At 37.7% G+C, this 24982-nt stretch overlaps 3 protein-coding genes across 4 annotated transcripts; 2 read left to right on the top strand and 1 right to left on the bottom strand.

The window, feature by feature from the left end:
* Positions 1–1662: 1662 nt before the first annotated feature.
* On the top strand, positions 1663–6251 carry chmp3 (charged multivesicular body protein 3). The gene is made up of 6 exons (XM_037747130.1): positions 1663–1819; positions 3323–3383; positions 3787–3966; positions 4106–4227; positions 4389–4503; positions 5245–6251. Exons 1-6 carry the CDS (start codon positions 1775–1777, stop codon positions 5382–5384), a joined length of 663 nt encoding a protein of 220 aa, XP_037603058.1. The 5' UTR covers positions 1663–1774; the 3' UTR covers positions 5385–6251.
* A 2888-nt stretch (positions 6252–9139) lies between these two features.
* Positions 9140–19515, top strand: reep1 (receptor accessory protein 1). Of its 2 annotated transcripts, none has more exons than XM_037746528.1 (8): positions 9140–9257; positions 10742–10814; positions 11720–11796; positions 11941–12061; positions 12469–12582; positions 13440–13605; positions 15275–15522; positions 17402–19515. In XM_037746528.1, the coding sequence occupies exons 1-8, from the start codon at positions 9226–9228 to the stop codon at positions 17471–17473; spliced, it is 903 nt and encodes a 300-aa protein (XP_037602456.1). In that variant the 5' UTR covers positions 9140–9225; the 3' UTR covers positions 17474–19515. The 2 variants fall into 2 exon arrangements, with proteins under 2 accessions (XP_037602456.1, XP_037602457.1); XM_037746529.1 differs by having other exon boundaries at positions 15275–15453.
* Positions 19516–19577: 62 nt separating this feature from the next.
* On the bottom strand, positions 19578–23264 carry mrpl35 (mitochondrial ribosomal protein L35). The gene is made up of 4 exons (XM_037746530.1): positions 23129–23264; positions 22774–22939; positions 20402–20546; positions 19578–19842 (listed from the first exon to the last, which is right to left on the bottom strand). Exons 1-4 carry the CDS (start codon positions 23157–23159, stop codon positions 19654–19656), a joined length of 531 nt encoding a protein of 176 aa, XP_037602458.1. The 5' UTR covers positions 23160–23264; the 3' UTR covers positions 19578–19653.
* Positions 23265–24982: the final 1718 nt, after the last annotated feature.

Genomic DNA, 24982 nt, shown 5'->3' on the forward strand with positions numbered 1-24982 from the left:
TCTTATTATTATCATTTCATAACTTATTTATGGATACTCTCCCTGTGTTGTATTCTCTACAATTTGAACTGTATGTAACCATGATTGAGAATCAGTTAGGTCTTTTGTGGCCAGCTGTGGCTGTTTGTGCGTACAGTATGTAGGTGTCAGGTATGATTGATTGATGTGTTGTGTCACGGGTGAGTGTTGTTCAGAAAAACAAAAATTAACCTTCCCTGTATAGTGATTGTTCTATTGATTATTGACAATTAATAAAAAAATTAAAAAAAGATGTCAGGTTGAGTTTCTCCGTCCAAATGTCACGTGCTTCAGGATTTGATGTGTGCACATTACAGTTATATCTATTAGCGTTACAGATTAATATCTGTAGCTTGCAAGGGGTGGCAAAAAGATTGAAAGCAAGAGCTGTCGGACATTGAGGGAAAAAAAAAATCTGAAATTTCCAGAATAAAGTCATAATATTACGAGAAAAAAAGTTGTAACATTACGAGAAAAAAAGTCATAACTTTACGAAAAAAAAGTCATAATATTAAGAGAATAAAGTCATAACTTGACGAGAAAAAAGTCGTAATATTAAGAGAATAAAGTCATAACTTGACAAGAAAAAAGTTGTAATATTACGAGAATAAATTCATAACTTGACGAGAAAAAAGTCGTAATATTACGAGAATAAAGTCATAACTGGAGAGGGGCTAAAGAGCCGCTGACCCCTGGTATAGGCCCAGGGAAGATTAGTGACCATTAGTCATTTTAATTCTGACTAGTCAAAGACTAGTAAAGTAAAGTTTTGACTGGCCATAAATTCACCATGGATATCTTTTTATGTGAAATCCTTTTACATGTTAAAATGGCTCACCATAAACACAATTGTATTGGCTGTGGGTCTGGTTCGATTTCATCTTCACTTAAACACTTGTCCTTGTTTCCTTGATGAGGAAACAGATGGACTGAATGTTCCTTCATGTTCGTACTGAGCCCGACCGACCTGAGCGAGAACAAGGCCTATACTCCTGCTGGTTTACAAAGCACTAAATGGTTTAGGGCCAAAATATATTTCTGATCTTCTGCTATGTTATGAACCATCTAGACCTCTCAGGTCATCTGAATCAGGTCTGCTTAGTGTCCCCAGAGTCACAACTAAACATGCAGAAGAAGCAGCGTTCAGTTTTTATGCACCAAATATTTGGAACAAGCTCCCAGAAACCTACAGGACCAACTCCAACTCTGCGTTCTTTTAAATCAAAGCTTAAAACATTCCTGTTTGCTGCTGCCTTTTATTAAACCAGATAATGATCTTATACTGCACTACAGCTTTTACTTGTGTGTGTTATATTCTATTTTAGCTTCTATCCTATAATTTTTATTTTTAGCTTGTTCTTATTTTCTAATATTTAATGTTTTAACTGTTTTAATTATGTCTTAATGTTCTTTTGCACTTTGTCGCAATGTTCTTGAATGTTTATGTAAAGCACTTTGAATTGCCCTGTTGCTGAAATGTGCTATACAAATAAAGCTGCCTTGCCTTGCCTATGCAGGAGGTTGAGACATGGGTCTTGTTGTGTGGGGAACAACGCATGCGCAGTGTAACTCAATTTTGACGAGTGCCGGTCAGATTTTACCGCGCATGCGCAATACTCCCGGAGATCTGACGCGTGTCCTAACCTCCTTCCATAGGCCTTGCTTTAGAACAGGAAGTGCTGGTCCAACAAGCTGAGCTAGCTAGCTAGTTGCAGTCAGGTGGAGTTAGCTCGGCATTTAAACTCAGTTAGTCGCAATGGGGCTGTTCGGCAGAACACCAGATAAACCACCAAAGGACCTGGTGAGTACTGACTGCTGAACACCAGGGCTGTCTTTCAGAGTTTAGTCCGGAGTAAAGAAAACAACGACAGCGTCTTAATGCTAACCATGCTAACGTTAGCTAGCTGTCAGTTTAACTCCGCTCAGTTCAATCTGTTGCTACTTCTACTAACAACTAAACAACTCACACTAGTCCAGTTTAATAACCAAACAACAGTCCCCGGGATAGCATCTGGTGTCTACTCACACTATGTGTACCGTGTGTAATGTTTGTTTGTAGCATCATTAACAGTCAGCTAACACTGCTGTCTGCTGTCAGTCGCTTCAATGTAAACAAACAATCCTGATTGTTCACTTCAGCGTAGCAGAACATCTTGATCTGTTACAGTTTAGCTGCTAAAAGGCAAGGCAAGTTTATTTATATAGCACATTTCACACACAAAGTGCTTTACATACATAAAAGCAAGATAAAAGAGCACAAAGTGCATAAGATAAAAACGAATAAAAGAATATAAAAGTGTAAGTTAAAAGAAGAAAAACAAATTAAAAGGATAATAAAAACAATCAAAAGACAGTCTGATAACAGTTTTTGGTATTGAGTCTAGATCTGAAAGTGGCCACTGTTGGTGCATCTTTGATCTCATCTGGGAGTTTGTTCCACAGTTGAAGAACTAAAAGCAGCCTCACCATGTTTCCTTCTGACCTTGGGTACTAATAGTAGATGTTTTCCCAGTGACCTTACAGATCTAGTAGGTGTGTACTGCTGAAGCATATCTGAGAGGTAATTTGGACCTACCCCCTTTAGTGATTTGCAAACAAGCAGTAGTGTTTTAAAGTTAATTATTGACTTAAAAAGTTGTACATTGTTTTATTCTAATACAACACGTAACGCTACGTTGAAGTGGGCATTAGAAAATGTAAAAAAACAAAACAGAAGTACTGGTCTGAAATATTATGTGAAATGGAAAAGATATTTGATATGGATTTAGAAATGAATCCAATGTCTTTGATTTTAGGAATCCCAAGTACAAATATAACTACAGCAGCCAATAAAAGGTTATATAACATTCTTACATTTGCTGCTAGAAAAAGTATATTACTACAGTGGATTAGTGATAAGAAACCCTCTGTTCAAGGCTGGCGTAAAGTCATATTTGAGATGGTCTCTTTGGAATATCTCACAAATATTCTACATGCCAAAGTAGATCAGTTTCACAATATCTGGCAGCCCTATCTGAATTATATTGGACCTGATCTCTCCTCCATTATCTCATAAGGACTCTCTTGAACATGAACTCATATATCCTGTGACTTCCCTGCACTATGGAATATTTCCTATGACCTCCTATATACATTTTTTGATCTGAGCTGTACTAGTGTTTGTTTGTTTGTTGTTGTTTTTTTAAATTCTTATTCTTATTGTGTTTGTGAAAATAAGAAAACCCAATAAACATATTATATTAAAAAAAAATGTCAATGTTAAGGCAAGATCAGTTCAGTTTGTAATAACAATGTATAATTTCAGGTCAATGAGTGGACTCATAAAATCAGGAAGGAAATGAGAGCGATTGACAGACAAATTCGAGGTAAGATACCATCAGCATTTGACACTACCATTTAACTGTACATTTTAACTGTAAAGAGTTATTATAAGATGTCTGTCCAATTTATACATTTATAATATAGTTTCATGATTAGTCTGTGATTTCTAAGTATTTGAAAACAAATGGCAGAGATAATCACATCGCAAAATAGAGATACTTTGCTTAAAACACATTGATTTGAACTGACTACAACTGACTTATTATCTCTTTGACTTATTAGTCTGAAAAATTATAAATAGTATAAATGACTTTACACTAGAGTCAGTGACTCCGTAAGATGGCTGTTTGTGTTGTATATTTTCATTACCCACTACATGCAATGACCTAATTATTTAAGTTATATTACTTTTTGTGTTTTATGAAATGGCATGCCCTTTTGTTTCAGATATTAAAAAGGAAGAAGACAAAGTTAAAAGATCCATCAAAGATGCTGCCAAAAGGGGCGAGAAGGAGGTGTGTGTGATTCTCGCAAAGGAGATGATTCATTCAAAACGAGCTATCTCAAAACTTTACGCATCCAAAGCCCACATGAACTCTGTGCTGCTCAGCATGAAGAATCAGCTTGGTGAGTTTGGGAGCACAGCAGCTGGGTTATTAGACCGTAAAGAACTTTAGATAAAATGACAGTCATCAGGTGAACAGTTTGCTGGAGAGCTTAATGTTCTGCTCTGTCAGTGAAGGGAATGTATTTTGTGCGTTTCTAGCTGTGCTGCGTGTAGCCGGGGCCCTGCAGAAGAGCACAGAAGTGATGAAAGCGATGCAGAACCTAGTCAAAATCCCAGAGATCCAGGCCACCATGAGGGATCTATCAAAGGAGATGATGAAGGTCAGCAGCAGTGTCCAACATAAAAAGATCAAATTGACTTACAATCAAGTTACTACAAGAAATGGAAGAATGCAGCTAACTCCCATCACCATATACCATTACTTCTTTTAACATTTGCTAAACCATGGCATCATGTACACAATCACATATTCATCTTTCAGGCTGGCATCATTGAGGAAATGCTGGAAGACACATTTGAGAGCATGGAAGATGGAGAGGAGATGGAGGAAGAGGCAGAGGCAGAGGTTGACAAGATCCTCTTTGAGATCACAGCAGGTGACGATATTTGTTCAACTAAATCATCACAATACATTGTTGCATTCTTGTTTTGCTATAAGGTTTTTAGTGTCTAGATTTTCAAAGAATTTAAGTCTGAACCACAGTTTAAATAGAGTTTTTATAAAACCTGGAAATGAGTCAGCATTTTAGCACTTCCAGTTCCCTCGTCTGGAAGTCAATGTTTTTTTTTAATAGGTTTTTAGTTAGATGCCTGAAATAAGGTCTGTGGTTAACATACGCTGAGCAGATTTAAAAGTTTTGTTCTACGATATAAAATACATCAATAAATGCCCCATTCATGAATTTGGCGGTTGCTAACAAGTGGCTAAATGAGACCACTAAATGTCATCATGCCAACTTGTCCACCTTTATAACCTCGTTGTGTTTATCCTCGTGCTCATGCGACCATGTTGTAGTTCGTTTATAGCGCAACGTTAGCTTTTTACTTCTGGTCATTCTATTTACACTTCAAAAATCACAAAAGTGGTGTTCATTTGTGAGGATTATCTTGCTGAACAAAACATGTAAGTATCATAAACGTGTGTTTGCCACAAAGTTTATTTTCTGCAATAATCCAAAACCCAATAGAAATCCCCCATTGGCTTTTTCTCGAGGGAACCAGGGCGATGCTAACTTCCTGGTTGGCCTACAAAAATACGTCATCCCTGGAGCACACTATTGCACCACAAATTAGTTATATTGAATGCTCTGTTTCATGACTCTGTTTTCTTTTGTTAGGTGCTCTTGGCAAAGCGCCAAGCAAAGTCACAGACGCCCTGCCTGTCATACAACCCGCTGCGGCCGCTGCAGCTTCAGAGGATGAGTCAGAGGAAGACATGGAAGCGATGCAGTCGAGATTGGAAGCTCTGAGGAGCTAAGGTGAACTGCCACTCTTCTGTCAAAGTCAGACTGCTCCCTCCAAAAAGGACAATTCTGGTGCTGGGCTTACAGTGCTGAGCATCCTCTCCGCTTCATATTATACTTATGATTTCACATAATCATTTGGGGTTGGCTTTCTGCTACGACAGTTAATGTCTTTAAAAAGTTTTTTTTATATAGAACGTGTGGCTACTCAACCAGAAGAAAAACTGTTTTTGCTTTTTGTCTCTTATTATCGGGGGTAACCCTAGGTAAGTCTTTATTATCCAAAGTCAAACAGAAGGTTTAAGAAAGTGTATATAATGTAAGTATGAAAAGCCTGCTGTGCCTACAGTGCGTCATCATATTATTCTGTCCTAAGTTATGGACTGGTGGTGGAGGTACTTGGGTGTTTATGATCCAAACAAGCAAATAAATATCCACCCTGCACATAAATCACTCCCTAGATCACTATTCGGCAGTTGTTCTAATCTGGTCGGATACATTTTGTAAGCAACAGCTGTTCTGTTTACTGGTAACTAGCCTACATTATCTGAAACACTAGAGATGGTTGGGTGGATTTCTCCTTTTGATAGTTCATTTTCTGTACAGTCAAAATGTATCTATTCTATATGTGGTCATACATGTTAAGTGCACTCGTCAGAAAAAATGCACACATACTATCCTAATCAATTTTTATTTGCATTAACATTCAGCTCGTTAAATGTTTGACTTTGTATCACAATTGAGTTCCTTCTCAGCAGGAAGATGCAGAGGAAATGGAAAGGTCGGTTTGTGCAGAACCTATGTATTGTGGAAGTATTGTGCGTATAATTTTTGTATGTCAATGGGGGGAAAAAATAAGGAAATAAACTTTTAAGAACAAAGGTTGCCAATAAACAGACTGTATTACACCTGTAGTAATAACTTACTATACATTTAACCCTTCAACCTCACAACAAACACTAAACGCTTGGTTTAATCTAATCAGAAATAAACTTTTGGGAACTCTGAACCTGCTGGCTTGCAACAGCCCACTCAACAGGTCGGAAACGGTACTGCACGGAAAATCTAATTCAGTTGACACAAACACCTGTCCTGCAGATAAACAGCTTGCTCAGCGGTTCTGAAAACAAACTGAACAGTAAAGAGTTAAATGACTGAGTGCTGCTTTTCATCGTTCTGCTGTTCTGGGATTGCAGTCTGCCAATTATTAGGTGCTGGAGGCATGACTCTAACTATGTCAAATAATTAATTCCTGCCCTTTTTATATATATATAACCTGCCTGACGATGGGAGTAGAATTACAGTACACTGATACATAGAGTGTGTTTTTTTAAAGAAGGGCAAGAAACCTAAAGCTTTTTGGTGGTGCATTTCAGGCAACCTTGTTTTGAAGCCATTCCTTGGCTTCAAACTGGACAAAAGGATTAGATTTCTACCAGCTACAGCACTCCCTCAGCAGCTTTTGTTGTATTTTGTTCTCTGGCTTCGGTATGTAGGCCAGAGGCTGGACAAAGCAAAGGTATACTGTGGCTCTGATGGAGCAGGTGTTCCCAGAGGTCCAGAGATTTCATGCACATCTTGTTTTAAGAGCTGTATTATTATAGTATGACATGTAGAGCTGAAACAATTTGTCGATTCATAGATGTTAAATGAATGGGCAACTAATTTGATAATCACTTAAAACAACAACCCTCTTCGATTCAAGCTTCTCCATTGTGAGGATTCACTGTTAAAGGTTAAAGGTGCTATTGATAACATTCAGCCACTAGATGGCGCATTTTCCTTCCCCCGTTCCATTACATTTACTTACATACCGCCAATCTCAGCCATTTATCTGTTTTTTTCCACACTGACGACCCAGAGATACCACGTGATACCAACATCATTATACTAATGGCTCATAAGCCTTGTTAGAAGTGGGAACCAAACGTCAGATATCTTCCACAGAGATAAACAAAACATTCATTTTGGACCCGTCAAAGTTTTTAAAATGGTTGATTCACAATCGTAATCTTTTTTTTCAGGAAAAGCCATAAGGCTAAAGGCTCTGTAGATGTATTATTTAAAAAAAAAAATATCCATCTACATAAATTTGTAGATGAATATTGCAAGATACTGAACCCCAAATTATGCCGGATGGCTGTGCCGTCGGTGTGTGAATGAGTATTTAGATTAGATCCTGATGGGCAGGTTGTATGGCAGCCTCTGCCATCAGTGTATGAAATGTGTGTGTGAATGCTGACATGTAGTGTAAAGCTCTTTGAGTGGTCCGAAGACTAGAACGACGCTGTGGAAATTAATTTACCAAAGACAAAATGATGAATCTAGCAAATAAGCGAGATATCTTAGTTTCACCCTTATAACCACATGGTGCATATTTCTAAATATATAGTTTAATAAGAATTTTAGTAAAACTGAGTTTCTGGATCTCTGGGGAAAATAATAAGTCTGCTATGTCTTCTGGTGCAAAGTGCTTCATGGGATCTTTGGGGGCCTCCAGGGTACACACACTCTGATTGATAGATGATAGATAGATAGATAGATAGTAACTTTATTGATCCCGAGGGAAATTCAAGTTTCCAGCATCACAGTTCCATAGTGCAAAACATGTTAGGAAAAAGGCAGTAAAAAAGTTAGTAGTGCAAAGTACAAAAAAATATACCAGATATAAAAATACAAGGAGATGAAGAAAACTGTTAAAACTGAATATAGTGCAGGGTAACAGCTGAGATACAGGACTATTACAAAAGTGAATATAGTGCAGAAGAGACTGTTAAAAATGAGTATAGTGTAGTGTAACTCCAGTAGCTTAGTCTTATTTTCTGTCTTGTAGACCGATGGGTGTCAACAGGGGCCCAACAGGTAACCTACAATCATATCACTTTTAGCCACACTGTTAAGAATTTCCCAGTAAAATAACAGTAAAGAACTGGCAGCAGGGTTGCCTTTATGTTACTGTAAAATTAACATTATTATACTGTCGCTGAAATTTACAGCTTTGTACTGTTAATGAAAAATACAGTTTGAACTGTTTTTTTTTTAATTAATTTCACAGTATTTTACAGTTAATTTACTATTTAAAGATACATTATATAGCTGTTTTTCACCTTTCTTTTATCTTACTGATTTGTTTTAATACACAATTTAGGTTGTATTTTTTTACATACATTTTAATAAACATTATTTTTTTCCTAGATGAATAGACTTGGCAGGTTACAGACATAGGAATAGTCACACTAAATACAATTAAAGGCACTTGTTAGGAAAAAGGCTATAATAGACTTGTTGACACTTTTCCCAAAATGTCTGCCTCTAGCTGGCTACAAGCACAGAATGCAAACCAGAACAACATGTGAGTGAAGAACAATAAAGCTAATTCACTGATTTTACAATCATGTACAATGTACAAGCCTCACATGTGCAGATCAGGTCCCAGAATTAAAAAAATACTGCATGAAGCTGTTACTGATGATACTTTAGACAGTTGATCAGCAGTAAAGTGCTGTTTTTTAAGAATGCATAATAGTTCAGTTAAAAAACGGCCTATGAGTGTAATTTAACAGGTTTTCTTTTGTATTAACAGTAAAGCACTGTTTTTAGCAATAACAGGTTAATACTGTTGAAATCCTGCTGTAAATTAACAGCAATTGTTTACAGTGCAGCCTACAATCATATCACTTTTAGCCAGTGCAGCCTCATCTTTACCCAGCAGACATTGCTATCTGTGCAAAGCAACACTGCCATCTATGGATAAGAGTTGTAGTGTGTTTATCCTGCATCACGTTGCTGCCTGTCATCTGGAGGAAACTCCTCCCAGCACACCAGACAGCGCGTCTTGTCGCCTTTTCCAGCGCAATGGTCTCCTGGATCATCTCTAGACTTGTGGTGTAAGTCATTTTTTATTATTTCTTTCTGTCCATATGCTCTGTCATAGAGTATAGGTTAATAATAACACGCTGTTCCCGATTATTGCGGGCGTTTGAGGCGCTCATATAGTCGGTGCAGGAGCGGTGCGCTTCACATGCCCCCGCAAATTGTCTGATATTTTAATCAGAATCAGACGTCAGTGTGTGAAGGACAGCAGACGTCCGTTTATTATTATTTGTTGCCTGAAAAAAAACAGTGTAAATACCTCAGGATTGTACTTTTAAGCAGCAGGAATGCTATAGGCCTGTATATAGACCTCCTGTATTTGTGGCACTCTTTGTGTTTATCATTTTATTACAGACAAAGAGGTGACGTGATTGGCTGAATAATCTTATTATCACCCATGAGATGGTGATTTGAGTCAGATCCAGAAATCAAAGGCGTCTTTCACTGGCAGAAAAGCTAAATGTCAGTGAGGTGACTGAACAACAGGAGCTGTTGATGTCCCATATTGGGAAGAAAAAAAAACAAAGGGATGGGTCAGCCTTCTCAGGTTACAATGCGAGAGTTATTCATGTAATAAGACATGCATCCTGATTTATTCCCTTATATGTGTATATATATGAATCTGAATGATTCTACAATAGGATGACATTTAAGTTGTGGTTATTTTTACCTGCACAAAGTATGAATCAGCAGCTTTGCAGCCAGTGTAGGCTATACCCAGACCCTATACCAACAGCAGGCCTCAAAATAGTGAGGCAATTAAATTTAGATTAGGAGGTCTGGTTACATAGATAGAGCTGTCTCAGCCCTGGCTGATCACAACCTGCAGGTTATGTGGGTCATTTTTTGTCAAGTCCAATCTCCAACAGAAAAGGTTTAGTCTCCTACTACAGATGACCTGTTTATTTTTTAGTGTCCTTGTGTTTGTTAACTCTGTTAGAGCACAGTCAGGCTGGAAGGCTGCAACATGATGTGGGTCAGTAATTTGATCAGGTCACATTCTCACAGCTGTTGCCTAACTGACTGTATAGCACTTCAGCAGGGTCCTGTCTCTGGCAGGACACCCAGCAAGCAGCACAGGTGTCTACACACGAATAGAAATGTAAAGAAAAGGAAGAAACCACATTGGAGCTAATTTTACCTCATGGCTGTCAGTTTAGCACCTGAAGAGCTAACTTTGCATGGTTGATTTGATTCTTTCTGGAAGTGAACCTTGGTCTCATCTGACAACCTGTCAAAATGTCTTGTATAAATGTATACATAGAAAACAGAAAAAAAACATATTTCCAGATATTTTTCATGCAGAGAAATACTTTTGACATTTGAACCCAGGTATTTTTCAAGAGCCCAATTTGAAATCTCTGCCATAATTGTCCATAATCATGATTTATTACATCTACAAATGTCTTGATTTGATATGTTTCTTTGTGCACATTTGAAATATCTGTTTGACTGTAGTGTTAAATGTTTTGTTTCTGGCACATTTTCTGTCTTCTAGACTTGTGTTCGGTACACTATATCCTGCATACTCATCTTATAAGGCTGTGAAGTCGAAAGATGTGAAAGAATATGTGAGTATATCATTTGTATTTTTGGTTACGAGATGATATCAGGCAGTGTTGTCCTCCTAGATTTGACTCTACAAGGTGTTGTGTGTAGCTACTTTAAAGGGACAGTGTGTAGGATTTGGCGGCATCTATTGGTCTGGTTGCAGATTGCAACCAACTGAAAACCCGTCTGCTCACTCCTCTCTTTTCAAGACTGTGGTAACGTGAGCCGCCGAGTGCAAAACCGTGATAACGCCTCTCTCAGAGGCCATCCTTACCATAATAACACTACTTTAGGAGCAACAGAAGTCAGACGGTGGCTGGCGGTACCACAGTTTTGCACTCTGCGGCTCACGTTACCGCAGTTTCACAAGCGTGTCGGAGAACTACGGTGGTCTTCAGGTCATGTAAGAACATGAAAGGCTCTCTAAAGTCAGAGTTTGGTTTGTCCATTCTGGGCGACTGTAGAAACATGGCGGTGTAACACGGCGGACTCCGTGAAGTATTACAAGTATCACAATATTACGAATCCTACTATAGCGAAGGGATGATCTACCCTATTCTTCCTCTGACTAGTCTTACTCTGCCTCTGATTAGCTTACCATGATATTCTTACCGTAACCCTAACCGATGTCACTCCTCATGCCTAAACCTAACCAATCCAACCAATGAAGGCAGCGAGTACTAGCCAATCAGAGGCAGTATAGGGCGGGCTATGCCTTAGCTACAGCAGGATTCGTAATTTAGCGACTCGTAATTAAGCGACCCGCTCCCTAAGCTTACGAATACACAACGATTCTTAGTTTCAGGTGATTATACATTAATGAAAACATAGTTATTAATATTATATTAAATTTCTGCTAACAGATCCCCTGAAATGTTACACACCGGCCCTTTAACTGTCTTTCACTGTTGTGTTACATTTTTAGGTGAAATGGATGATGTACTGGATAATATTTGCCCTATTCACTGCTGTGGAAGTGTTTACAGATATGTTTCTATGTTGGTAAGTGACTTCAGATATTTAATGTTAATCAATTTAATAACTGCTTTTATATCACGTACCATAATTTGTCACAGAGATGTAAAGCATGTGTGTTATGATGCTTTGTTGTACCAGTGGCTCCATCATTTTGTGTCTTGATTGCAGGATTCCTTTCTACTATGAACTGAAGATAGCCTTCGTGGTGTGGCTGCTGTCCCCTTACACTAAAGGCTCCAGTGTGCTATACAGGAAGTTTGTTCATCCCACGCTTTCCTCAAAAGAAAAGGTGAAACCCCGTCTTTTGTTGTACCTTTCTTTTCTTCCGCTGATGCAGTTCAAGGAAAGGCGTAGGTGAAAATATTCAGTTTAAGTTAGTCTGCGTGGTTTTGTAAGTAATAGAATTTGAGCTTCGCAGCTGTCTAGAGAACAAAAGTGCCTTTGTGCCAATTCACTTTTCCACTTTAGCTGTTAAAGATGTGTTTGCGGGACAGGAGAGAGGAAGTGTCATGATGTTCCTCCCTTTCTCCTTTCCTTTTTCCTCTCTGTCTCAGTCAGGAAACACATTAGTGAGTTGGTGAAGATTAGTAATCGAGCAATATAAGAAACATCTGTCAACACAGCGCATAAAATAAGGCGTGACATAATAATAGAGACACAATGTTCATGTGATTTTTCTTTTTGTCCTTGTTTCAGGACATTGATGAGTATATCTGCCAAGCGAAGGACAAAAGCTATGACACACTGGTGCATTTTGGGAGAAAAGGGCTGAATGTTGCCGCCACAGCTGCAGTCATGGCTGCGACAAAGGTAATGCAGACTGTGGGTATTTGTTTTGTATTGACCTGGGGGTACAGTAGCATCATGGACGGATTACTGAACGGGCCTACTGAGCACAGGCCCGGGGGGCCCAACAGGTTCGGGGGCCCCTGGGCCAGAGCCTCTGTTTGATGTTACTGCTAACATTTCTTTGTGGGAAGTCACAAAAGACACACAAAAACTACAACAGAGACGTGAAATGACCAAAAAGAGACACAAAATGACTACAAAGCTGCAAAACAACTAAAAAGAGACACAAAACTACCACAGAGATGTGAAATTACCAAAAAGAGACACAAAATGACTACCAAGATACAAAACAACCACAAAGAGACACAAAACAACCAAAAAGAGAAACAAAACAACCACAAAGAGACACAAAACAACCAAAAAGAGACACAAAACAACTACAAAGAGACACAAAAAGACCATAAAGACATGCAAAACGTCCAAAGAGATGCAAAACAATCAAAAAGAGACACAAAACAACCACAAAGAGAAACGAACCAACCAAAACGAGACACAAAATAACCACAAAGAAACACAAAACAACCACGAAGAGATGCAAAACATCTAGAAAGGGATGCAAAATTACCAAAAAGATGTCTCTTGAATCTGTGGTTCTTACTGTATGTATGAGGAGTAGGGGCCCTTTACATGTCTGTGCACAGAGGTCCATTGTCTCATAATCCGTCCATGCCTGTCATGTTTGCTACTCACATAATAAAGTAGGTTTATGAGTGTTTGTTTTTGAAGTAGCCGATTATCACCCCTAAAGATGATCGATGCTCTAGCTGTCACATATGGCTGCTGACACTAAACTGAATATGTGGTGTTACCTGTTCTAGAGCCAAGGGGTCCTGTCAGACAGACTGAGGAGCTTCAGCATGCAGGATCTGTCTTCCTATCAGTCTGACCCCGTTAACACCGGCCCTGGTGCTACGCAGCCTGCAGAAGCACAGCAGCATAGGACCAGGACTATGATGCGCAGCAAGTCGGAGAGCTGCAACAAAGGTGAGCAGACATTACTCTGACCAGCACAGAAATGTACAAGCTAATAGAGGCATATTAAAAACTCTGTTGTAGTGTTGAGAATATCAGCCATAATGGTGCCATTATAATGCAATAGCAGTGCCTGGTTCGTTTGTGTAAAACAGATTATCTTGTAGATTTCTGTCTTCCTGTTCGAGCTTGTTTAAGCTGACAGATATTGTTCAGGACCTCTGTTTTCCTGAGTGGGCCCCTAACTCCAGTCCTGCCTTCCTGTTTGGAGCAGGTCAGACCTCGCAGCGCTGCCAGGCTAACCACCCTGTGATAAAACTCACATGTAGCTGGGGGGATTTCAGCTGATAATTATTCCTTTGTAGATTTAGACACAACTGTTTACGCTGGACTGAAATATCTGCACAGTTGAGGCACAACTGATCTTTTTATCAAACAAGGAATTGAGATTATTTCTGTTAATATCTTGTTTTACTTTTTATTTATTGACTCAGCTAACCAATACATGCACTTTGTTCTCCAAGATACAAAATACCTCCCATCACAAAATATCATTGACCAAGACAGAGCGCATGCCACAACGCAATCATAAATCCAAAAGCAATATACTATGTGAGGGGAAAGAATAAAAAAAATAAAAAAATAAATACAAATAAAAGAAAAAGAATAAAAAAAATTATTAAATAAATAAAAGAAAAGAAAAAAGTAAGAAAAAACAACCAAACTTACAAAATATTAGTAATAATAATAATAATGCTAAGTAAGTAAGTGAGTGGCTAAATTGATTCTGTTAATATCAGAGCATATTATTAACATAGCTGCTGTCATTTTATGAGTACGCTTAATTATGGATTCTCCATGATTTAAAGGATAAGTCTGGTTATAATATGTATTTTGTTATTGTCAACAAATCCCATTAACTGACCAGAACTATGTTTTAGTCCGTCTCTAAATACTTCCTGACCACACCCTGCTTGTGGCTCTCAGTCCATTGGTTCCCACCAAATATATTTAATTAAAAAAAATGCTCAGTAGCTTCCAAAAACAGTTGGACAATGTAATGTTCTTGTTAAAACAGGAATGAACCGTGTATTTGTTGGGGACTATTTTCAGTAGTGTTAATATACATTTGGTGCTTTAGTGAGTATTTATAGCAGCAGGATGGTGAATTTGGGATTGATTAAAAGTAAACTACAGTTCCCATGTTCATTGCAATGAAGGAACATGTCACTCAACAGTGTAACAGTGTGGCTCACTGTTGTTTTTGTAAAACAATGAAGGTCTATCACACAGAGGATAAGCTGTAAGGATCAATTCACTGTTGGTTTTGGTCTTTTCAAGGGATTTGTTGACAACATGAAAAATATGTAATATCACAAAAATGTCCTTTAAAACTATTGTGACATTTTTTAAACTTTAACAATGTGGTCAATTATACACAACATAAAGATACTAAAAATAGAACAGGCTTGTTAGGCATGTTGGCCTCAGTGTATCATAACTTCCTATTTAGTCTCTGCTCTGTGGTCTGCAGAATGATAATGCATTATGATGTTTCATAATCCCAGCTGACCAAAATCCACTCCACAGCAATCACACAAAAAGGATTTTGCTTTCAACTCAATAGTCACAGGATTTACATGTTATTCATCCCTTCCACCAACCTTTTTTCACGCTACAGGAGAGGATTTTGACATGACAGAGTTTGAGGTGTTGCGGTTGGACCAATATGACTCCAAGGAGTTGCTGTCCCAGACCATTTCACCTTCTGAGTCCGAGTCTATCACGTCCTCAATGACACCCCAGTCCTCCACACCCTCTCCACCTCCCTCTCCTCCAGCTCCGGAGCAGCCTGAGGAGGTGGGGAAAGGGGTGCGGGCGGCATCATGCTCTCCGCAGCTCAGGCTGTCTAAAAGGAAGGCTCCTGAGGTAGACTGCCTCATCAACATGGCTGCTCAGCTGCTGCCTGACTCTAACTGCCCCTTGAGAGTGGTGATTTACTCACCGATTCACTCACCGATTCACTCATTTCTGCTGCTGCTGTGTAGCTAAATGATTCATCATGGTTCAGTACTTCTGCAGTAGGATTTCTGCACTGATGAAGCTGAACCGTGTATTGAGTTAGTGGAATTATTGTTTCGTTCAAATGAATAACGTGTGATCTTACTCTTGCATGATTGCAGTTGCTCACTTTGTTTGGAAATGTGGCATGGGAAAACATGGTTGACATATTGACATGAGTTGCCTTCTGGTGTATTTCAGCCCTGATAATAACTTCTACGTTTGATGTGATGTTTATGGAAATGACTCTGCATAATCAGCCCCTGGAATGAACGGGTGTTCATTAATACATTTCAACATCTAATATCAGTTTGTTTGGCATGGTGATGCTAAATGAAGCAGCACCATTTTAAGGATACGGCCAGCAGTATTCTATATTATTCTTATAGTCAACAAATCCCTTGAAAAACAATGAATTCATCCCATGAATGAATATTGTCTGTGTAGCCGAAGCATGATATTGCTTATTCCTCTGTGCCATAGAACATCTTTTTGTCTAAAATGAGGACAATGAGCCACTCTGTTGCACCGGGTGACATGTTCCTACATCACAATGAACATGGACACTGCAGTTTATTTAAGTCAGTCCCACATACAGCGTTCTGCTGCTCAGTAGAGGACCAAAGGCGTATTAATCCGCAGCTGAAAATAGTCCCAAACAAATACACTATTCACTCCTATTTTAGCAGTGTTTTCAAAAAGCTAATGCCCAGCTATTGACTCCTTTTCAAAAATGGGGCGGCTGTGGCTCCGGGGGGTAGAGCGGGTCGTCCTTTAATCACAAGGTTGGCAGTTCGATCCCATGTCGAAGTGTCCTTGAGCGAGACACTGAATCCCAAGTTGCTCACTGGACGCTTTACAGCAGTTCACTGCTCCTAAAAATGCTTAGGATGGGTTAAACGCAGAGGTAAAATTCCACGTATGTGATGATTAAAACAAAACGAAATACTTATGACCTGCTTTTAAAGATGTATGTCTTCAGTAGGAACCATAGACTGTATATAAAGATGGACGACGTGTCTCCACTTCCTCCCATTGTGTAGAAGTGGAGAAATAATAACCCTGGATACGGGAGCTGTTCTTGAGATTTTGACATCATTTGGAGCCAGAGTCTGTGCAGTAGTGATGGGGGGAATCAAGGTCCCGCCCAACCACCCGCCCGGACCAATTGCAAGCCGAGCACTGCCAAAGCTTATCAGCGAGAGAGACTCACAGCTGACAATCATGACGTCTCACCCCCTTTTTATAGCATCAAATAACTAATTAAAACCAAACTTAACAGAAAAATGAACACTTGAACAGACATCAGCGTGATAAGAACTACCTAAAATGACAGAAACCATCTTATTTGATGTGTAATTTTACTTTTTAGTTTGGCCCATGTCCCACACGCTAACATGGAGGGGGCGGGCTTTATGACCTATACTGCAGCCACCCACCAGGGGGCGATCCAGATGTTTTGGCTTCACTTTTGGGGAGCTGTCATGTCGTCTGACTTTATATACAGTCTATGATAGGAACCAATGGGATTTAGACTGAGAAAGTTCATTCACACACAGGGTACGGAGGTATGAAAGTCTTGAGAGACAAACTAACACATTGTTAGATTTGGTCTTACCTTGGGATTTGTTGACAATAAGAAAAATACAAAATAACGCCAGTCATATCCTTTGACTACTGTACAACTCATTGTAGCTGTTAGCTAACTAAACTCTCCCTCTCTATCCTCATCTGTCCTCCCTTCTAGCCTCCTCTTAGAGTCTTAAGGCCTCTCACAAGATCCAGGAGCGCTCTTTCTTCGAACAATGAAGCCATGTGAAACTGTCCTAAAGACTACTCCAGCTGCCTTTGCTGCAAGAAGTGAAAATACTGAATGGCCAAAAGCTACATGACTGAAGCAGCCTTGCTTTGGAATAAGGTATTACCAAAGTGACCTATGATGACCCCTCTATATATAGTATATGGCTCATGATTTAAAAACATTGAGATAGAACAAATGAATGAATGGGCTCCATGCTGATAGACATTTTGAGTTTGTAGGTTATTGAATGTGTATTTATGTACAGTTGGTGTGTGCTTCATCTTTCTGATTTGATTGTTTTTATATATCAGGTTTGGGTAGGCAATTGCATGTGTGTCTTCCCAGTCATTAGTACGCTGTTCAATTAACAGAATGTACTGTCACTGAATAATAAAGCAGGCATTGAGAGTGACACGGTCACTCTCAGAGAATGTGTTAAAAGCCAAGATTTTGACCCCATTCAGCTGAATTCAGCACTGATTAATTATCACATTAAAGTATTCAGAAATCACCCAAAAAACTTTTTTTCTGAGATGAGACAACGTAACCTTGGTGGTAATGAAAAGTGAGACAGCAGTGGCAGACTATATTCTGTTATTTACCTCTCGATTAAAGCCTTAAAGAAAGACATAAAAATCAAAAATGTCTCCACACACGATATAAGTATTTCTAACACAACTATGTTCTCATTAAACAATCATTTTGCACTATGTTTAGAATATAAAATTACTGCCCTCAATACTCTGAAACGGCCAAAAATGACATAAAACAATAATCATGACAGATTAGTAGCTTAATATTATCACAAATAACTTTATCATTATTGCTTATTTCTTCTGTGGTAAAGAAATAATTACTTGTGTAACAAGTGATAACAGACAAATAAAGTCAGTACTACAAGAGGTTTCCTCAGTGGAGCAGACTGTTTTTGACAATCTACTGGTCAGTTTTGTCATTTAATTGACAAATTTAATTTGCAATTTAAGGCCAATTAGGAATATGTCACTTTCAGCTGTAGCAGAAATAGATTATAACATGGGTAAATATTTACCGTTTATAAACATGGTTCTGTTTCCATATTTGAAATCACTGTGTAGTGCTCTGCTGTTAACTGAGCAACACTAAACCCAACGATCTTACCTTCTTCTTGCTTATTTTTTAGGACTTCATTCAGTGACTTTATTGGTCCGCAGGTTTACAAACTTACATTTAAGTTAATATTGCATGGTGATACACTTTATGTTTTCATCTTGTACTTAATTCACTGAGCCTGAATCATAGCAACATTTTACACAACATATCACTGTGTTTGTTGTTGATGGGTAGATTTATAATTTCCATCATCGTATCTGTATCATTTAGGGTGGTTTGAAGTTTGAAACAAAAGCTTCTCAGGTACAACTGTTCTGTTTACACGTCATTCACTCTGATGTTGTAGATACACTTGTTATGCACATGAAATGTCCTTTTAATGGATAAATGGTGAAAAAATCAGATTGTGTTTCAATGTTAGTGGTATCAGTGTTAGTGCTGGAGGTGATTTCCTTCTATTAAAATTCATGCAAAGTAAAACAGAGAAAAAAAAACACATTGCTAAGTAGCAGATTTGTATACTTGTGCGTAGACTGATAAACTCATCATTGCATGATGTTTGTTATTAGTTTGTATGAAAATTTGATTTCTTAAATGATTTTGTTCGGATGCCTTGCTGGTAAACAATGACTTATTTTGGGTCATTTTTGGTTGCTTTGTAGAAAGAATATGAAATGTTACGACTATACATACATGTTGGCTATACACATATATATGAATAACGTCTTATTTACTAATAAATTAGCCACTTTGAATTTATCCATGAGGAGAAACCACTTAAGTTATCCTAAGAAATTTTGTTCTGGCAGGCCAGAATGTCAAATTACTTAAATTTCAACTTGATTGTGAAATATAAAACAAAAAGAAGTGAAGTGGTGACATGATGGTTCGTGACTATCAATTTATCGTTCTACTAGGTTAAATATTTCTGTTTAAATCGATTTACAGCCATTAAATATGAAGCAAAACTTTGACTGTGTGTTCATCTTTTTTGTCTGGTTATCTTGAAACAGCATGTCAAAGAAAAGGATCATTCAAGATATATGATTTTATTACGTATATAACATTAATACAGAAAACAAGATGTCACTACATGAATCAGCAAATTACAGTTTGAGGTTGACCCGATCGTGGTACTTCAGGTATGGATCATTAACAAACCAGTTCCTCCTTTTCCAAAAAGAGGTTGTCATTTTATCGAAAAGCTTGCTCTGTGTTTTGTTACAGAATACAAGCTCCCTCAGGCGCTTTCGTCTGGCAGGTTTCTTCTTCCACAGTTTCTTCTTGTATCCAGCCTGTTTACACCCGAAAACAAGAAGTCAGATTGGAAACACTGTCTTTAATCCTCATCCTACCAACATATCTGACATACAAGGACTACATAAACTACTGTAAGAAACAACTACCATAGCAAAATGTTAACTTATTTCTTCTCAAAACATTATAAGTCATGTAATTAATGTCATTTGAAGAAAAAAAAAGAAAAAAGATTGATTTAGGAAAGTTAAATGACAAAATCAAAATGACTGTCCCTACCCCCCTGATAGTGTGTGATATATTAAATTAGGACACATGGAAAACATTTGATCTATTAAAAGTGTATTGGCTACAACTGGGTGCTTCGGACTACATTGGTATCTAAAATGATTATTTAAGCTCAAATTAAAAAAGAAACACAAAATGATATGAAGTGATAAGGAACAAATTGATTGACAAAGTCATGAAGAATTTGAATGATAGTATAAAGCACCTGTGAGATATGACCAAAAGTACCTCTGTGGTCAGCAGGTACAAAGGTGAAAAGAAAAGAAATCAGTGATTTTGGCAGTTCACAGTAAAAGAGTCATCGAGTACCTTTCGTCTGATCCAAAGGTCACAATGCAGCCTCATGAACCGGTCTGTCACGGATTTTACACTCTTCCTCTTCCCCTTCTTCAGACTGACATACGTCAGACTTCTGCTTGGTTGTTGAGTCACACTGGGAATAAGTGCCGATACCCTGCAGCAACACACAGAGAAGCAGAGTAGAGAAAGGTCACAACACTTTTTAAATAAAGAAGGTTCAATTCACTCAAAATGTAGAACAATCTTTTATCACTTAACACAAATAAATATTAGTTTCATTTGGTTTTGATTAAGAAACTAATACCTCTTAAATGTAAGTCTTTGATAAAAAGGGGTGATATTAGGGATAGGTCTGTCCCAAATAAAAATCTTTGGGGCTTTGAAGCTTCGGTGGGGAATATTCAAAGGTATTCAAAGGTTTGCGGAGCAGCGCGGCAGGCTTGCATCTTCTTCTGTCTGTCTCCATCTCCTCAGCTTCAGTGCCAGGGACGGCGCCGCTGCCGCACTACTGTAGACGCACGTACCTCTACACACAACAAACAGTGATATCCGTCTGAGAATAACTATTAATAATTTAATGTTGAATAATGTTGTGGGTATGTATACATATATATATTATCGAATAGTAATTTGGAGGTTTAATACCATGGCAACGGTCGAAGCTTCGAAGCCTAGTTTTGATATATCCATCTCTGAGATTTCTCGCTGCACCAGATACAAATGTGTTGGAACAGCATTTTGTTTGTGGTTTTGGATATTCAATCATTACAATAAAGTAGTTTTCAAGTGACAAGAAGTAGAAGTATAATGTTTGGCTGCACCTCCACAGACTGTAATACCAACTCTGATTTTGTTGCCACAAAAAGCACACAAACACAGTATAAAATAAAATAAAATATGTGTTGTAGTATTGAGATTTCCTTTAAATAGAACAAAGGCTCAAACAAATACAAAACAGCCCCAGCAAAGATAAGATAAGATAAGATAAGATAAGATAAGATAAAATAAGATAAGATAAGATAAGATAAGATGAACCTTTATAATCCCCAGAGGGAAATTCAGGTGTCAAAGCAGCAACATCAGCAAACATCAGCAAACAGAGTGAAACACAGGAGAGGTAAAGGTATACAAAAATTATAAAAACAATAATAGAGATATAAAAGATACAGAGTGAATGGGTGAACATAGTGTGTGCAGTCTGTCAATAAATTAATGTAATATGTGCAATAAATATAAATGTAATATGTACATAACAGTGTGGCAGCTGCCAATTCTCTGGTGCTTGCTGTTGTTTCCCTTTTCCCTGGTGTTTTTTTGGTTGAGTTGCTGAGTGATTAGAGGGTTATTCAGTTCACCTGTTGCGCAGGGTGTGGGGACTGGCTCTTAAATGATAGTTGAGAGCAGCTTGGTGCATTCCCCTCTTGGCCAATCAGGGTGTAACGACGCCCTTTCTGTAGGGCTTAAAAGAGGAGGGAAACTGCACACCCAGTGTCATTCTGATCTCTCCTTCACTCAATGCAACATGTGTTATCAGCTTTACCAGAAACTCTGGTCTGTTTTGGGCCCTTTTGGGATTCTGTGATCTTTGTGTTTTGTTTGTTGAGAGTGTTGACTCTCCTAGTTGGGGAAACAAGTTAAGTGCCAACCAATTGGGTTACCTGCACTGGGACGTTTAGGTACTATTTGTGCAACGATCTGGCTTGCCTTACAATAGCCTAACGCCTGCAGGCTGTATTTTTGTATTCTATTCATTTGTTGATTTTCAATGAAACCCTTTATACCCATTTCTTTTAGTGTATTTTATTTGGGAAAACTTTAAAGGAGGGTAAAAGGAAAAGCCAAACCAATATTTCAGTTTCCTTAATTGTTTGTTAATATAGAGGCATTTGTTCATTATTGAAGAGGCATTTGTTCATTATTATTATTATTAAGAAGGCATGTTATTTTATATTATTATGTGGATGGGAACTGTTTTTCAGTCTTCTGACTGAACAACAAAAGTCTGGGGAACTCAGTACCGCCACAACCTATGTGCAGTCTATAAAGTGGTATATAGGATGTATAGTGTAAAGTAAGTGTAAAGTGCACCAGTGGTTAGAGTCCAAGATGGTTTCAGATAGTGTATGTTTAAAGTCCTCATAGTTCTCATGTGGGGATCAGCTTTGGTTGTGGAGCCTGATGGCTACCAGCATGGAGGACTGACCCAGGCGCTTTATGTTGTGCCGAGGGTGTTATAGTGTAAATATAATGTAATTCACGACGTACAGAGTTTAAATGGAGACATATATGTTGATATTGATCTTACTACGACGTGGTTACAGTAGCTATTGCTCTATTAATATGCACCTGACAGTAGTGTGAATGTCAGCAGCAGTGTTTACCGTCGTAGGAGGTTGTACCGGGGTGTCTGACACACTGCAGCCGGCTGAGGAGCTCGGAGAGCGGCTGCAGCAGAGCTGTAGAGAGGTGGAGGCTGGAGGAGGATGGAGAGCTTACAGAGCTGTGGTGTCCTGGCAGCCAGAGAGACCGACAGCGGCCTCAGCAGCCCTGTTAGACAACAAGGACAACATGAAGACAACATGAGAAACGACTTCACCTACTATCTATGATAACAAACTACTCCTGCGCACAATTGTTCCCACAGTTCAGTGCATTAAAGACGGATAAAACACTAAACATTTACGGGGTTAAGAGAGTGAAATAAGTAAGTATGAAGGTTAAATATTATGTACAAACCGGACACCCTCCTTGCCAGAGCGGCCGCCATGCTTGTCTCCTGACGGATGTACGGAGTCCTGTTGTGGACAAACTTCAATTTTGTCGCATCCAGAGTTACTAGGACACTGTGCGTCACCGCCCCCTAGCCACTGGTACTGGACACACATGTTAAAAATATCTACCAAAAATATCCCAAATATTTCCTCTTTTTTTTTTGCTAATGTATTATTCTAATGGGCCAAATTTCAGAGGGAATTATTGTACTTTTTAACCACACTACATTTATTTAACAGCCACTTAAATCATTTTTTTTAAAAACATGAGCTAATAAAGAACATGATTTATTGTTTTAGGCCTACATTTATTTATTTTATTTATTTTTTATTTATTTTTATTTTTTTTACATATCTAAAAACTGCACAAAATCCAGTCAATGAAAAAAAATAACATAATAATAATAAATAACAATAAACATAGCATAATTTTAAAAATACAACAAAAGTTAAACAACAACAAGAAGTACACAAAATGTGCAGAAAAACCTAACCAAACAGTGGAAAACAATCCAATAAAAACAATGAAATACATACAAAAAACAGTACAGAAAAAAAAATATATATATCTAAACATATTTATTTATTTATTTTTTATTTATTTATTTGCACATATATAAAACTGCACAAAATCTACTCAATGAAAAAAAAAAAAGAAAATGTCTCAGGAGAGGTCAAGAAGCCCCAGGCTTATACAAAGGACTTCCCCCCAACCCCAGGAGAAAAAAAATAACAAAAAAGGAAGAAAGATCTAAATTAACATCATTTTAAAAATACAATAAAAGTTAAACAACAACAAAAAGTACACAAAATGTGCCGAAAAACCTAACCAACAGTGGAAAACAATCCAATAAAAACAATGAAATACATACAAAAAACAGCACAAAAGAAAGGAAAATGTATATAAACATATCAAAAGATAATTAGACATCATGAATTAAATGTGATGATAATTTCCTTTAAAAATGTTCTAAGGATAACGAGCTCTTGATAACATGTATTTTGGTGTTCCATATTTGTACAACACGATATCTGAGGGAGTACTGACCATGTTTTGTTTTGTAAAAAGGCAGGTGAAGATGATTAACCTGTCTAGTATTATGTGAATGAATTTGAGAATTAGATTTAAAGAAGTTTCCGTGTGTATGTTAAAAATATCTACCAAAAATATCCAAAATATAGGAATATTTCCTCCTTTTTTTTTTTTTGCTAATGTATTATTCTATTCTGCCAAATTTCAGAGGGAATTATTGTACTTTTTCACCACACTACATTTATTTGACAGCCACTTAAATATTTTTTTTTAAAACATGAGCTTATAGAACATGAATTATTGTTTTAGGCCTATATTAAACTACCCAACAGCAGATTATTTCCACCTCGACCAACAGCAACATTAAAATGCTCCTTACATGTTAATGCATCATTAATGCATTTTGTTTTTTATCTTACTTTACTTTTTTTATTTTACTTATCTTATTCACTCATTTCACTAAATGTATCTTACTTAATTGTTATTCCTTTAGGCACTGTTGCTAGAAATAGTACTTTTCTTGGTACTTTATTTATACATTGTATTTTATGCACTTGAACTTGTTGTAATTTTGTTGTATTTTTGAGCAATCTCTGGCACAACAATTTCCTTTGGGATTAATAAAGTTCTATCTTATCTTATCTTATCTTATCAATAATAACAATCCACTAATAAAATATATACAATAATAGACAATTCTGGATCAGTGCTTTTACTTTTTAAACTTACAAAGTATTTTGCTGCAAATACTTCTACTGCTACTGTACTTTTACTAGAGTCAACTTT

The sequence above is a fragment of the Sebastes umbrosus genome, chromosome 16, assembly GCF_015220745.1.
Source record: "Sebastes umbrosus isolate fSebUmb1 chromosome 16, fSebUmb1.pri, whole genome shotgun sequence".
Classification (NCBI taxonomy): domain Eukaryota; kingdom Metazoa; phylum Chordata; class Actinopteri; order Perciformes; family Sebastidae; genus Sebastes; species Sebastes umbrosus.